General features: G+C 36.4%; 1 protein-coding gene across 3 annotated transcripts in view; it reads left to right on the forward strand.

The window, feature by feature from the left end:
• TATDN1 (TatD DNase domain containing 1) overlaps nucleotides 1-15,794 on the forward strand; it is a 27,646-nt gene extending 11,852 nt beyond the window's left edge. For 2 of the 3 annotated variants that reach the window (XM_003782352.3, XM_023517132.1), the window contains exons 7-12: nucleotides 3,787-3,872; nucleotides 3,964-4,004; nucleotides 6,867-6,943; nucleotides 10,745-10,815; nucleotides 11,826-11,952; nucleotides 15,609-15,794. In XM_003782352.3, coding sequence (XP_003782400.1) covers nucleotides 3,787-3,872; nucleotides 3,964-4,004; nucleotides 6,867-6,943; nucleotides 10,745-10,815; nucleotides 11,826-11,952; nucleotides 15,609-15,711 — 505 coding nt within the window. In that variant the 3' untranslated portion in view covers nucleotides 15,712-15,794. Of the gene's footprint in view, nucleotides 1-3,133; nucleotides 3,249-3,786; nucleotides 3,873-3,963; nucleotides 4,005-6,866; nucleotides 6,944-10,744; nucleotides 10,816-11,825; nucleotides 11,953-15,608 lie in introns of those variants that run through there. The other variant, XM_023517139.1, reaches the window with a different exon arrangement.
• The last annotated feature ends 74 nt before the right edge of the window (nucleotides 15,795-15,868 follow it).

Here is a 15,868-nt window from a genome sequence, read left to right on the forward strand (position 1 = left end):
AAAAAAAAAAAAAGACTTTGGCTTTATGCTTTTATAGACAAGAGAGGGCATAAATAATAAAAATAGGGTTGGAAATGCTGTCACAAAGATGTGTGGATGGCAGGGGGAAGGACTAACTTTTTGAGGGACTCTGGAAGGGTTCTCTAAGGTGACTTTGTGTGATGTGGGCCTCTTCCAGAGAGGAGAAGCCAAGAACAAACTAAAGTAGATCAGTAGTGTTGCTAAGCTGAGCAATTCTACTTGAGTTTTTTTATTTTTAACAATAAAATATTGAATGACCTAGGCACACTGGTAATAATCACATTTGGATTGTTGTTAAGGAAACAAATACACACATCCTCCACCTCTCACTCCCTTCCCACTAGCATGTATTAGCGGCGTGCAACCCCTATTCTGTGTGCACACAGTACTCTCTACTTGCTTTGGCACTTCCCCGTCATGGTGACAATATTTTAAAGTTACCTTTCCTCTCCCATGGCAAAGCACACACCTTTGTTCTTCAAAGGCACACACCAAGCCTTACTCACATCGTAGTTCACATAGCGCTTAGCACAGTCTTCTGAGCATGCAGGTACGTACTTCATAAACATCTCTTGAATGTGTACTAAGGAGGGAGGCTTCTTTTAGATTCTGATAAAGCATGATGGACAAAAAGCCTATAATTCAGCTTTCACTATTGGGCTCATTCTTGGGAAAATTCAGATTTTTGTCTTTGCTTTATACTATCTAAAGCAATTAGCCAGTGTATGATTTGTTGTTTATGGTTTTCAGAAAAAATGTAGTCCAGAAAAAGATGTATAAGAAAAGAAAGACAGAATACTGTAATGGATTAGGAGGCAAGATAGAAAAATTAATGCACAATGGATGTAGTATCTGAAAAATAATGTTAAGTAAAGGCAGTATATAACAGAGTGTTAAAGTATGATCATTGGACTTGGCAGGTCCATGGGTGTGATTTATAACTCCTGTTGGTGGCTGTCTATCCCTTTGTACATCTCCACTTCTTCATCTTTAAAATGGGGATAAGATGCCTATCTTTCTTAATTTATGATATGTAAAAACCATGATGGCACAAAGTAAGTACTTGTAAACCATAGCCATTGTTAGATTATTCTTTCTAGAAATATTATCATCCTAAGGGAAAGTACTAGCTATAGTTTTTATTGGGATTTTTGAAAAGTTGTTCTTTTTTAATTTTTACTTTTTTATTTGGGATTCATTGAGGGTACAAAGAATTAGGTTACATTCACTGCATTTGTTGGGTAGAGGCCCTCTTATAATTGTGTCCTGCCCCCAAGAGGTTGCTATATATGGTGACTCCACAGCCCCCTCCCTCTCTACTCTCTCATTCCCCTAACCCCCTCCCCCCCCCCCATGTATTAGGTCCTCTACTGGTTTTTTTTTTGAGACAAAGTCTCACTCTGTTGCCTAGGATAAAGTGCTGTGGCATCAGCTTAGCTCACTTCAACCTCAAACTCCTGGGCTCTAGTGATCTTCCTGCCTCAGCCACCCAAGTAGCTGGGACTACAGGTGCCCATCACAATGCCTGGGTAATTTTTCTGTTTTTAGTAGAGTTGGGTCTCACTCTTGCCCAGGCTGAGCAACTCATGAGCTCAAGCAATCCTTCTGGTCTCAGCCTCCCAAAGTGCTAGAATTATAGGCATGAGCTAGTGCACCTGGCCTGAAAAGTATTTACTTCTTACTAATTTTTTTTTTTTTTGAGACAAAATCTTACTATGTCACCCTCAGTAGAGTGCTATGGTGTCACAGCTCACAGCAACCTCAAACTTTTGAGCTTAAGTGATTCTCTTGCCTCAGCCACCCAAGTAGCTGAGACTACAGGTGCCCACCACAATGCTCGCCTATTTTTTTGTTGCAGTTGTCATTGCTGTTTAGCAGGCCCGGGCCAGGTTCGAACCCTCAGTATATGTAGCCGGTGCCCAAACCACTGAGCTATGGGCACTGAGCCAGCTTTTTTTTCTTTTAAAATAGTCATTTGGTGTTAAGTACCAGTTAGCCTCAATTTGTATCATCAGTTTGTGTCATTTTGCCACACGAGACTTCATGATACTTAGCTAACTTGGACTCAGGAACCTACCTTTTCCCTCCTCAACTTACATAAAATTCTGTGGGCACATTTCTTGGGCTTCTCTGTTATTTTCATAAATTCTACTTTTGTTTACCCTGCAATAGGAAGCTAATTTCCAAACTGACCATCACATTCTGTAAATTGTAGCTTGGTCATGGAATTATATGTGGAAAAGTCTATTGGTACCATATAAAGCAGTGAACACAAAGCGGAGAGTATGCCTGCTGTGTGTAGCCAGAAGCCAGATATGTAAGAAAGTTGACCAATGGCCAGAGCACAATTGATTGCTCTGAGGTTATGGATTACTTTAGAAGTTATGGAAATAGTAACTAGTAGTAATTCTTAAAATCTTTTCCCCCCCGAGTTTTTATAGATATTTCCAACACTGTAAAATTTCAGCACTTTGTTAGCTAAAAAATATTTTTGCTTATTCTACCCCAGCAGAATCAGAAAAGGTAACTAAAAACTCAAACATTGAGTAATAAAGACATAGATTACCAATTTTAGGAAGACTATTTCTTTAAGAAGTAGATTTCTATTTCTGATTTTAAAATTTAGCATTTTCAGGAGTACAGAGGGGTACTTCAGGAAAATAGTCCTGTACATCAGGAGATAAGAAATAGGAAAATAGAGCAAAAGAAGCTTAAGTTAAACACAGAAATTGTTCTCCCAAATTGAAAGACCTAGAAGATATAAATCCATGTAAGGAAATAATAAGCACCTGTTGTCCTGGTTCCAGTTAAACCTATGTGACCATGAATGAGAGCAAAGGGAGCACCCTATTGAAATGATAAAACAAATACAACCGCCCACCTGTTTTTCCTCCAGCTGTTTTCATTATATTCTGGGGCCAGGAAGAATCTTCAAAACGTAACATTTTGGGTCATTTGTGCTAGGACTTGGAATTATAGCATTGAAGTTCTAATTCCAAATTTGCCACATCATTATATTGTGATCTTGAACAAAGTATTACATCTCTCTTGTCCTAGGCTTATTTTATTTTATATTTGAGATGGGCTTTATGTTGTCGAAGCTGGTCTTGAAATCCTGGGCTTAAGCAGTCCAATCCTCCCACCTCAGCTTCCCGAGTTGCTGGAACTACAGATACTATGCCTCCAGCTCTGTCCTGGGGTTATTTTGAAGATCAGATGAGGTGCTGGTATGTGGCACTTGGAAAAACCTTGTAATAAAGTACTTTACAATAGTCAAGGCTGTTACTTTATCATGTAATTTTCATTTTTTGAAAAATAGCGTAATTCCGTTTGGTGCTATTTAGCAAATACTTAGATTTCATTTTCAAGGAAATCCTTGTTCCTTTGATTCCATGGCAGTAACTATTTTTATAAGCGCACATAGAAAAATGTGGTTGTAAAATGTAATAAAATAACAGTCAGTATGAAGCCCTGTCTGGCTTCTCATGGGAGTGGCTTCCCACTGATGGTGCTTGGCAAGCTTGCATGGCAAGGAGCCAGGCAGCAGGTTTTCCCCAAAGTAATTTTTTGAGTCCAGGAAATGAAATTTTCCTTTCCAGAAGTTGTATGTTAATAAAAACCCTCTGCTAAGCCTGAAGTGTTTTAAATGTCACTATTTCGATTCTGTCATTTCTAGAGAATAAAATTCCTTTAATTAAAAGAATCACTTGACATAATTCTCTTTCTCATGGTAAAATTAAATTTTTAACCAATTCCTTAATGCAGATATTTTGAAAAACAGTTTGAACTGTCAGAACAAACAAAATTACCAATGTTTCTTCATTGTCGAAACTCACATGCTGAATTTTTGGGTGAGTTAAAAAACTAAAATCTCACTTAGAATTTAAGAATTTTCTGTAAACAAGCTATTTGCTAAAAGTTCTTTCTGTTTTTTATTCACAGACATACTGAAAAGAAACAGAGATCGATGTGCAGGGGGAGTGGTAAGTATAAAACAGTTATTTTTATTATATTTCAAAGATATCTGATTAGTATATGCAGACATTCCAGACTTCAAAAAAAATCCAAAATCTGAAACACTTCTGGTCCCAGGCATTTTGGATAAGGGATTGGCAACCTTTATATGACACAAAAAAGTGTGTTGGTTACTAAGGTTGGCCTGCAATTCAAACATTGACAATAAAGTTATGAAGCTTATTTTCCCTTTATTTGAAAGATATGGAATTTTAATAAACATAAATCACAGTTTTAATTTTAGTTCACTTGTTGTGAGTATGAAAATGAATAGAATTCTATGCACAAGAAAACCCTGTGAATTTACACATTTTAACACTGTACATAATATTTCTTCTCCGTCTGCGTCCAGCCATTATCATATGTTCTGCAGTCTAATTTTGAATAAAATATAAATCAAGTTTTATAATATTTTTAAATATTTCACTATTTCAGTTTTGCATTCTGCTCTAAACATTTCTTCCACATGGCCATTTCAATCATTCTTCTTGATACAGTCCCCATAAATATTATTTACCCATCATTTAACTTAGGCTATCTATAGCAGTGATTTTTTTATTTCTTGGATCATGGACACCACGGAGAATCAGCCTTAGAAAAAATATTCACATATATAGATTTTCATGTACAATTTCAGCAGCGATTCAGTGACTGTCTCTAGCAAAATAGCTGATATCCAGGTATATAAAATCACAGCTGCACTATAATAAGGAAGAGGAAATAGCTCTGAGGACTTACTGTCTGCCCATACTGCCTTGCTTGGACAGTTCCAGATACAGTCTCAAGTTTTTAGCCTCTACCTCATGTTTCATGCCTCATACTACAAATATGTATGCATTCTCCATTGCTGTGATGTTGATATTACTGTGGATATTTTTTCTTTAGTTTTCTGACTCTGATTTATCCTTTAGAAACTATACTTGGAAATTGAGAGAAATTTTAATTAATCCATTTGGGATTACTGGTGGCATTTATCATAATCTTTAAACTCTTTCTCAGCCCTTTGATTTATTTTTAAGAAAGAGTTTACTTGGATGATTCAATGATAGTCTTTAAAAATTAACAACAACAAAAAAGCAACAAATCCAAACCAATTTTTAACTTCTTTTCCAAAAAGAAGTTGCCAAATAATTAATTTTCTGGAATGGTTTATGAGGAGTCACATTTAAAATTATGTTGATATTAATGGAGGCTATCTTTCTAGTCAGCTAGAAATGCTGAGGGAAGAAAAAAGCCTTGTACAGCTGCAGCCCCTGATCCCTAGACCACAGTCAGGAACCTGTCCATGGCCTGTTAGGAACCAGGTTGCAGAGCAGAAGGTGAGTGTGTGTGTGTGTGTGTGAGGGTGAGCAGGTGAAGTTTCATCTGTACTTCCAGCCATTTCCCATCACTCGCATCACTGTCTTTGTGTGCCACATGCAGCTTGTGTAATCCCTTATCCAAAAGTGTTTCAGATTTTGGATTTTTTTGAAGTTTGGAATATAGCAGAACCTCTTTCAGTTGACCACCCGTAGGACTGTAACAACCTGGGCAACATACAGGGATGGTCATTATAAACAACTAGGCCTGCTGTACTGATACAGACATGTGGTGAATGTCCAGTCTATAAAAGTTAGGTCAGCCTAAGGAGGTGGTCAGTGTAAGGAGGTGGTCAATTATGGACTTTCTACTGTATTTCCATATACTAATTAATGAGTGTGAACCTATGTAAAAATGAGCATGCAAGGGATCTAGGTTGCACACCCCTTACAGAATCTACTGCCTGATGATCTGAGGTGGCCTGAGGTGGTGATGCTAGCACTGGGGACTGGCTGCAAATACAGATTATCATTAGTGAAGAGCGTTGACTGCACATAGATAATTGCTTGCAGATTCACATCAAAACCATCACTCCTGCCCCCATCTGTGGAAACATTGTCTTCCATGAGACCAGTCCTTGGTACCGAAATGGCTGGGACATCTGCTGTATGGACAGCTATGTTACACACATTTCTTTACCGCTGAGAAATATGTTATCTATAGTGTGTTCAGACTCTCTGGCCTCAGTGTAGTATGACATCACTTGTTTGGTGACCTTAACTTTCTAAAGGAGTTTTCTTTATAAAAATACATTCCCAAGTATAAGCTGTGCCTTAACTGTGTCTGTGAAGAGAAAAACATTATCTCAATCTTTTTTTTTTTTTTTTTGGTTGCAGTTTTTGGCTGGAGCTGGGTTTGAACCCACTACCTCTGGTATAGGGGACTGGCACCCTACTCCTTGAGCCACAGGTGCCACCCTCATCTCAGTCTTTTTTGCCTGCTGAGTTGATAGTGATTATTTAACAGTTTATACTTTGAAGCAGCATTCTCACCTCTTTCTAGAGCTTCTTAAACCTTGCCTCATTAAACTCATTTATAGAAAAGGTATCCTTCAACTTACTCAAACTTCAACAATATTTTAAAATATATTTTACATGGTATTAGAACATTTCTAACTGTTCCTCGTGCTTTTGACTCCCTACTGCTGTCCTCCTCCTTGGAGGTTCTGCAGTATTGCTGGTACAGAGACATCAACAACATAAAAGAGAGAAATGCTAGGCAGCTAATTTCATGCCTTTGTGTGCCACATACAGGTTGTGTAATCCCTTACCAAAAGGGAAGTGGAGATGACAGGTTATAAACAAGTGAAATCTGATTTGAAAATAAAAATTATAGAGGCCACCACAGTTGAAACTCTGTGGTCCAAAAACCTTATGTGCATATTTATTTCTGTGTAGAAAATCTTACTAATGTTATTTAGAGTTTTAAAGAGTAATTATTATAATAATAAAATTATACCTGTATATCCCTAGGTACATTCATTTGATGGCACAAAGGAAGCAGCAGCAGCTTTGATTGACTTGGATCTTTATATAGGGTTTAACGGTTGGTACGTTCTTGGTGGTTTTAACTTTTATTTAAGCAGATTTATTAAACTGTTTTATAGTAAAGTGCTGACAAAGATTTATTTTTGTTAAAGTTTGTGTGTGGTTTCATTTCCTTTCCTTTACATAGAAATCATAGTAATTATTTGCCTACGAAATGAAATAGTACATTACAAGTTAAAGCTTGAAAGTATGTATTACTCTGTGTTCTAATAATGGAAAACAATTTTGTGTTGAGATCAGCAACTAACTTTCTCTGGCAATCTAATTCATTTTTAGGTCATTTGATCCATTTAAAAACAGGGGTTCACTACATTATATATACATATACACATGTAATATCTAATTGTGGGAGAAAGTTTATTCTATGACATTAAACCAAAGCTCAAAGAAGTTAAGAAACAGGTATAGAGTTTCTCCAAGTGTGAGAACCTGTGTCCTCTGGCTCCTCACTCATGACCTTTCTGCTGTAATACCACACTAAACCCCAGACACTCGGATAGTCAGCTAGCACAGCCAGGTTGCTGGACTTGTTTTGTCAAATATGTAAGAATTTCTACCAGTATCTTTTCATGGAGTATCAGTGTAGCTCATTAAAATAAATTGCAAAATAGTGTAAGACTTGTTTTTCCTCTTTAGTGTTTCAGTTCCTTAAGATAATTACTTTTCTGATTACATAATTTTTTACTAAAATCTTAGGAAAACAGAATCATTGAATTACTTATTTGCTATAGAAGTCAGAGCTTAAATGTCCTAGCTGCTTATTTCATATTTAATAATTTAATTTATAAATGAATGTGCAAAAGAATACTTTCATAGGGATTAAAAAGTCACGTAGCACTAAAAGACTTATGAACAAACATAGTCCTCCCACATGCCCCTACCCCTAAGTCAACTTTTCCAGAGGCACTTTGCTGTTAGTAGCCCTATTTCTTAATAATATACATATACTGTTATTGTCCGTTCTCATCATCCCCACCTCCATTATTCCTTCCATATTCCTCTCAATGTAGTTACTTCAGATTTTTTGGTTATATGAATATTCAGTACTTTTGTTAGGTCTCTATATTGTCAATGGCTAAACTATGTGTTACACCATGCTTACAATTCTCTTCTTGTATCACTTTTTGTTGTCCTAGGGTAATTTACCTCATTTTTATTTCCTTGGCCTTCATCAATACTTGCAGGCCTCTCCCTTCCACAGCTCTGTGGCATGCTTTTATCTGTTTTTCCACATGCACAAACCTATTTAGATAATCTCAGGGTTTCATTAGCTCTTGACCCTTCCATCTTTGTTTCAGTTGGACTAGTATCTCTTCTCTGATAGAACTCCTGTTTTTAGGTCCTGTGTGTTTATTTTGGTGAAACCCATTTTCTAATATCCTTCTGAGAAAGTTTCATGGGAAGTATATTTTTTGAGATTTTGCACGTTTGAAGATGAATTGATTTTTCTGTTAAAACTTGGCCAACATAGTTAATAAAAGTGGGTAGGAGAGACTCACTTTGGGTTGATAGTTTTTCTCAGCATAAAGTTCTAGATTACAAATAATTTTCCAGGCACACAGGTAGTTTCAGCAGTTGGGAGGCTAATACTGGAAGATTGCTTGAAACCAGGAATGTGAGCTGCTGTGTGCTGTGATCATGCCTCATCCCTGTGAGAAGCCATTGCATTCCAGTCTTGGCACTATAGCAAGACCTCATTTCTACAGAAAAACAATAAAAATAAAAACAAAATCATTGTCACTGAGAATTTATGCTGTCTTTTCAATGATGATCAGATGTTGATTGCTATTCTGATTCCCAGACCTTCCCCTGTGACCTACTTTTGTCTGTGGAAGGTTTTAGTTCTTTATCTCTGGTTTTGTAAAACTTAACAGAGATGTGTTTTGATGGGTTTTTGGTCATTCATTGTGCTGTGCTGCTTTCTTATTGGCTCTTTGCACCCAGAAGCCCATTTTTGTCAGCCCTAGGGAATTTTCTTGATTTTTTGTTGTTTGCTTTGTGTTCTTTCTTTGGCTAGCCCACACTGATAACTTTGGTATTCTTATTTTTTAATTCTGCTTTTCCCATCTCTACAATTTTTTTTTTTGAGACAGAGTCTCACTTTGTCACACATAACCCCTCCCCCCCAAGAGTGCTGTGGAGTGGTAGCTCACAGCAACCTCTAACCCTTGGGCTCAAGCAATTCTCTTGTCTCAGCCTCCTGAGTAGCTGGGACTACAGGTGCCTGCCACAACACCTGGCTATTTTTTTTATTTAGAGTTGGGGTCTCCCTCTGGCTCAGATCAGTCTCAGACCAGTCTGGAATTCCTGAGCTCAGGCAATTCGCCCATGCCTCCCAAAGTGCTGAGATTAAAGGCGTGAGCTACTACAACCAGCTCCTCTCATTTCTACTTTTTATCCTCCTTCCAGAAAAGGGCTTTATGTTTTCAACCTTTTAAATGAAATTGACTTCATTTTTTATTTTCAATCTCTGAAAGCTCTTTATACCATAATCTTTGACAAATCAGTGTCTTCTCATCTCTCTGAACTATAAATTATAGTTTAGAATTATTTTATGCTTGTCTTACTGCTTTTATTACCTATGTCCTTTTTCCTCTTTGTTTTGGTCTATCATGATGGAGACCTTCTTCAAATGTCAGACAGTCCTTCACTTCCTGTTTTTTGTTTTTTTTTTTTTAAAGCTGTTTGGAAGCTCTGTGGGAGGCAGTCCAGCAGTAAGCAGATTCAGATGGCTAAGTCACATTTTCACTAGGGATTCCTAATGTCATTTTGGTAGAAATCTTTTTCTGGACTGATTCAGTTGCTCCAGCAAGAGCCTCTAATCCCTGCTGGAAAAGTGGAGAGGAGAATTCCTAATAGTACCCACATTGACCTGGCGTATGGTGGGGTTAGGATCTCACTGTTCAGTGGCCAGTCAGTCTCCAGCTTCAGGCCCATGTCTCTGTGCCCCAGTCCCTCTAATTGGAGTTCTCTGCAGACCCTACACTCCTTTCTGCACCAGTCACGGGTATCTAACTTGGGAACCCTGCCTTTTCTTTACTAGACTTTCCAACTATCCTGGGTTCAGTCTCCTGCCCTGTACCCCCAGCTTTCTAGGTACTGTACTTAGTTCTTTGATCTTTCTTCAGTTGAGTTTGCTTGTCTGCTGTGTCTTTTTCTGCAGGCACATAGCAGGTAGGTCACCAAGCATTTAAATGAAGGCCTTTTAACTACTCCATGTGTGCTACTCTTAGGTCACCATAGTGCCGTCCAGACCACAGAAGTACCTTTCAGGCCCATGGCCATGTCATCTCACTGGCCAGACCAAATCTTGAGGCCAAGGCCAGATTTAAGGAGTAGAGTTCGTTCTTCCTAGTAAGAAACCAAGGGAAGGGTACAGATAGAGAAGATTCTATCAGAGTGAAGAATTAGGAGCAATAATCCAGTCTGTCTCATAGGGCTGAAAGTGGAATGTTAAGAAAATGAAAATTAACAGCCTTACAAGTACTGCTCAAGTTAGGCATGTTACCCAGAAGCAAGTGAATTCAAGTTAATTTTACTTAGACTGATACAGAAAGCTATTTGAGAGCCAAATGATAAGCATAAGAACTTGTATCCCCTGAAGTCATAATCTGGTTAAAATAGATCATACTCAGGATTCTATGAAGGAGGGACGCGTGCAAATACTTTTCTAACCTATACTGAAAACAAAACATTATGGGCTTTTGGGTTGGTTTTGTCATGTTGTACATAAGTTTGTGATATAGAAAAAGTTATTCATTAAATGTTACCTTTTAAAATAAATATGTACTCATTTTTTTAAGCTCTTTGAAAACTGAGGCTAATTTGGAAGTTTTGAAGTCAATACCTAGTGAAAAATTAATGATTGAGACAGGTAAGTTTGTTTTCAGAACTGTAAGTTTCCTATTAAAACCTAACAAAAAAAGCTAGAGAAAGAAATTTGATTGCACATCAACCTCAGCAGTCATACTTTTTACTGAGACCCGTGGAGGTTATTATCAATGGGAAAATATGCAAGTGATTTTTTTTTTCCAACTTTGGAAGTGTGGCTAACTCAAAGCACTTAAAAAAGAGAGATGTTAGAATGTGATAACAAAGGAGGTTGTGCTTATGAATAATTAAAGAAGGAGCCTTTGCTGAGAATTTTACCTCAGGGTTTCACCATCTATTCAGAATTTTTTTTAGGCAATGTCTTTATAATGATGTAATTCTATAGCACTTTTGAAAGTATGAAAATTTAAATCAGATTGGTTTAGCTTAAGAATTTTAGAACCTATTACCTGTTAAAACAAAGAATTGGGCAGATAGGCACACACCTATAATCCCAACTGCAAGCAAAAAATAAACAAAACAAGGTTAAGAGCTAAAACTTTACCTAAACCCTATAACTAGGACTTTAGTCAAGACTGAGCCATTCTGGAAAAAACAGGTTCATTTCCTTGAGCAGTTATGAAAATAGAATGATTAAAAATACAATGCTTGTAAATGTTTGAGCTATTAAAATTCTTTAAAAACTAGATTAAGTATTCTAAAACACTGCTTCACATTCAATAGAGGCTATATAAATATTTAACTTCAATGGTTTCATGTTACAGTTTTGTTTCTTTTAGGTTTAGATCTCTTTTTTAAAAAGCATGCTATATACCAACAGTAATATTAACAGGAAAAAGGGGATGAAAGTCTTATAGAGTATGCATTTAATATGCCATTTAAGATTTTATTTTGTGCTTTCCTTAGAACTGCTTTCTGTTGCATTAATTTTGCTGTCTTGGAGCTGAATCATTGCTTATAAGTTAGAGGTTATATGTTAGTTTGATAATGTTAATAAAAATCAATTTTACAAAGTAAACCCTTTAAGAGACACCTCTCTTTGCCTAACTCTAGATGCACCTTGGTGTGGAGTCAAAAGTACACATGCTGGATCAAAATATATAAAAACTTCGTTTCCTACCAAAAAGAAATGGGAAAATGGGCACTGTTTAAAAGATAGAAATGAGCCCTGCCATATAATGTAAGTATTTTTGCTTTCATGGTCTTCAAAAGTATTAAAGTCAACCACCAAATGTCCCTTAAAAAAATGAACTCAAAGGACAGAATTAAAGTATCATGCATTCCAAATGAAGTTGAGTTCAAAGGCCACCATATTAATAGTGATTTGGAGGAATTTGCACCTGAATTGTTCTGTCTCAGCCCTTTTCATATCCTCTAGACTTACAGTGATTTTTATTGCAGTAGTGAGAAATGTGATTTTGGTTATCTGTCATTGTAGGAGAGGGGAAAAGATCTGAAAGCTATCCAAATAATCACCTCACCTGGTTTAAGTTCTGTTCTCATGCAATTTCCCTGCTACTGTTCCATAACAGAAAGCTTTAGCACACCTTTTTGTTAATGATACCTGGATTTTAAATGATAAGACAACTTAAATAAATCTAAGAAATAACATTATTCCTTTAAGCCCTCAAAACAAAAGGCAAAGTGACAGGATTTCTTTTTTCCAACTAAAAGGAAAAAGAAGAAAAGAAAAAACAGAACTTCTGTGCATTTTATTTCCTAAGCAAGCAGTAATTCAGGATTTTTTTATTATAATGTAGAGCACAGGTGAAAAGAGGGCTTGTGAGTGATCTTTCAAAGAACTATAAAGAATATTATAACAGGAAAAGTTGTTTAAATCATATTAATTGGCATACAATCCAGTTTCTTTTTGCTTGCACAATGTAGACTATATCAATCTAGAACTGCTATGATTTGCCAGTTTAGACAATTGGGCATATTTTTAACAGATTCATAAAAATATTGAATTATTACTTTTAGGCTGTAGCTCCATCCACATGCACCATCTTTATTAATAGTTTCTAACACATAAAGAGTATTAGTTAAACCAAATCTAAAATTCAGCAGACAAAAAGATGAAGAATTGTTCTAAAAAAATTTATTTGAAAGGTTCTTTTCCTTTATTAATCTGCTTGTGCTGCCAATGACTTTAAAACTGAATGTGTTCAAAGCCATAGGGTGAGGAATATATTTAAAATCTGGTTAATAATCATTTGTAATTTTAATGAAATGTAAGTCCTTGTAGATTCAGTCATAAGATGGTATTTCTAATTCTTTGAGGATATAAGAGGATACTTGAAACAAGAAACTGGTATTTTACCAGCAGCCAATTTAGAGGAAATAGTTGCCAACAGCATATCCAAGTCAGTTTTCTGTACTGCTTTAATCTTATGTAAAATAATAGCTGTGACTTTAGCTATGAAATTTCACCATGTTTCTACATGTAACCTGTTAAAAATGTTGAAGGATTGTCTATCAGCTGCAATTGTCAATACCTGTTTTTCAATTTACTAAGTAATTTGCTTGAGAAAATCACCATTTGTGACCTGAAAATTTTTAATCACATTTCACAAATACATATATTTTTAATCTACTGCTATTTTTGAATTAGCAGATTCCTACAAAGTCATTTTTACCAACCTCAATTCTGTTAAGTTTTACCTTGTCTTTATGGAGGTCTTTCCTCGTTTAGATATTAATTTTTTGAAACAGACATTTTGGAGCTCCTGCTGTATGCTAGAAAAGGTGTCTGTTACTACAGCTACACAGAAGAATCAAGATAGTCCCCACCCTATCCACCAGAAGAATACCTAATTAGGCACTTTGGATTAGGTATTCAATGACTCAGACAAGGGCCCCTCTTGGAGCAAAGCAGCTCTGCAGTCCAAGATGGTAGTGCTGTAATAGAGATAAGAATATATGGCAGGGACTGGAGGATACGTGAAATGGCTGCCTTAAGGGGAAACAGGAAAATAGGACAGAGTTTTATTAAAGTGACATTTCATCTATTTATTTTAAGCATGACTGAGTTAGGACAAACACCTTCAGCAAAGGCAGCCAGCAGAAGGGTGTGGCTGATCCAGGTAACAATAAGCTTAGTGTGGCTGAAAGTAGGATGCAGGAGATAAGTAGAAGAAAAGTCAGGGAAAGCAGAGTGAGGCCAAGAAGTGAGGTTAGATTTTATCAGGACCTGAAGTATGTAAGCAGGAGAGTGAGTGGCAGTTAGATTTTAAAGGTATTAACTGGTGTCAATGTGGGGAGGGACTGGAAAGGAGATGGTGGCAGGAATTGTACAGATTTTGCAAGACTTTAAAAATCTGTGCCTAGTGTAAAAGTGCTACATTAAACAAAAGGGACTAAATTCTGAGAGACACTACATATTCTTTATGGAATAACTGCAGCTTTAAGCCACTGAAGATATTTGGAAATAGCAAGATGCAAAAGAGTTCTTTAAAGATTGCCACAAATTTGCATTATCAAACTTACTAGAATATTCTAAGCTCCACTGGACGTCTCTTAAACCATTTCTCAGTTTGAATAAAGTGATTTTGCTATACAATCTAATCTAGGAAAGCTGTTGTAAACTTTGAAAAGTCTGTATCAGCAGCACTACTAAGAGTTCCAGTTCTTAGTATATACAATGGGAATTCTGTACTTACTAGATTTTCACATTGTCATTAGATTTGCTTTGGTGTATTTTGACTATCAGGTAAAAATTTGGTATAATCAGTTTGTTTAGTGCATATACCAAGCAAGGTGTGTCACTATTACAGAAGAATAAATTCCCATTAATCTTAAATCTCTGTCCCTAATTCTTTTAGATGTTCACATTTAAGATATCCATTAAGGAAACAAAAAGCTGAGGCAAAGAACATTTAAATGTTTAATTTTGATTTGCTAACATTCTAATTCATATATTAAAAATATTCTACCTATGTACAATATTGCTAGCAGACAATTGCTAGGAGTAATTATTCTGCGCACAGAAACAGAAAGGTGGACACCTGTGCTATTCTCACCAGTAACCAAGTAAATGATTTCATGGGTTGTCTCTAACACTAGTTCACTAAGTAGTAGCTTTCCAACTTTGTATCCCCTCACACTATGACTCAATACACACATTCATTCATAAATAAAACTAAACCAAAAAAAACCAGTACTTACCTTTACTGAGTACAGTGTACTTTTAGTTTTTTAAATGCTTCTTATGGTGCCAGGAGTGGTGGCTCAACGCTGGTAATCCCAGCGTTTGGGAAGTCTGAGGTGGGTGCACTGCCTTAGTTCACAGGTTCGAGACCACCCTGAACCAGAGCTAGACCCCCTCTCTAAAAAATAGCTGGGTGTTGTGGCAGGCACCTTGTAGTCTCAGCTACTTGGGAGGTTGAGGCAAGAGGATCACTTGAACCCAAGAGTTTGAGGTTGCTATGAGCTTAGACACTACAGCACTCTACCAAGGGTGACCAAGTGAGACTGTCTCAAAAAAAAAAAAAATGCTCATTATGACTCACTAATGAATGTGTTATGACCCAGAATTTAAGAGGACTCATTTCCACTGAGTTAATGTGTACATAATACAGAAGGCCGGTTTAATAATTTACTCGAACCTGGTTCTTAGCTCTAGTTATATGCAGGGCGGCCCCAGAAATATCTCTTATTACTGGTAATACGTTATTTTTATATTGTATCACTGAAAACTTTAATAACCATTCAGCTTCAATTACTGTATTAAAGTATATTAAATGCATTATCTTCCTTTATGCGGAAAAAGATGATGATGTACCTTTAAACAGAATATATACTTGGGAATTTAACTATCTGTTTTTTGTTTTGTTTTAGTCAAATACTGGAGATAATGTCAGCAGTAAGAGATGAGGATCCACTGGAATTAGCCAATACACTATATAACAACACTATTAAAGTATTTTTTCCTGGTATTTAATTGGCACGTGTCTTCCATTTTCTATCATGTATGTAAAATTTCATGGTAAAAGTTATTGATAGTTTCAATAAAGAAATTCTCTGGAAGTTGTCTAATGAAGTATATGTATCACTGCTTATCATTCTCCTTATTTTTCTTCCATAAAACCAGGTCAGGA

The sequence above is a fragment of the Otolemur garnettii genome, unplaced genomic scaffold (genome assembly GCF_000181295.1).
Source record: "Otolemur garnettii isolate 467f Iridium unplaced genomic scaffold, OtoGar3 scaffold00004, whole genome shotgun sequence".
Classification (NCBI taxonomy): domain Eukaryota; kingdom Metazoa; phylum Chordata; class Mammalia; order Primates; family Galagidae; genus Otolemur; species Otolemur garnettii.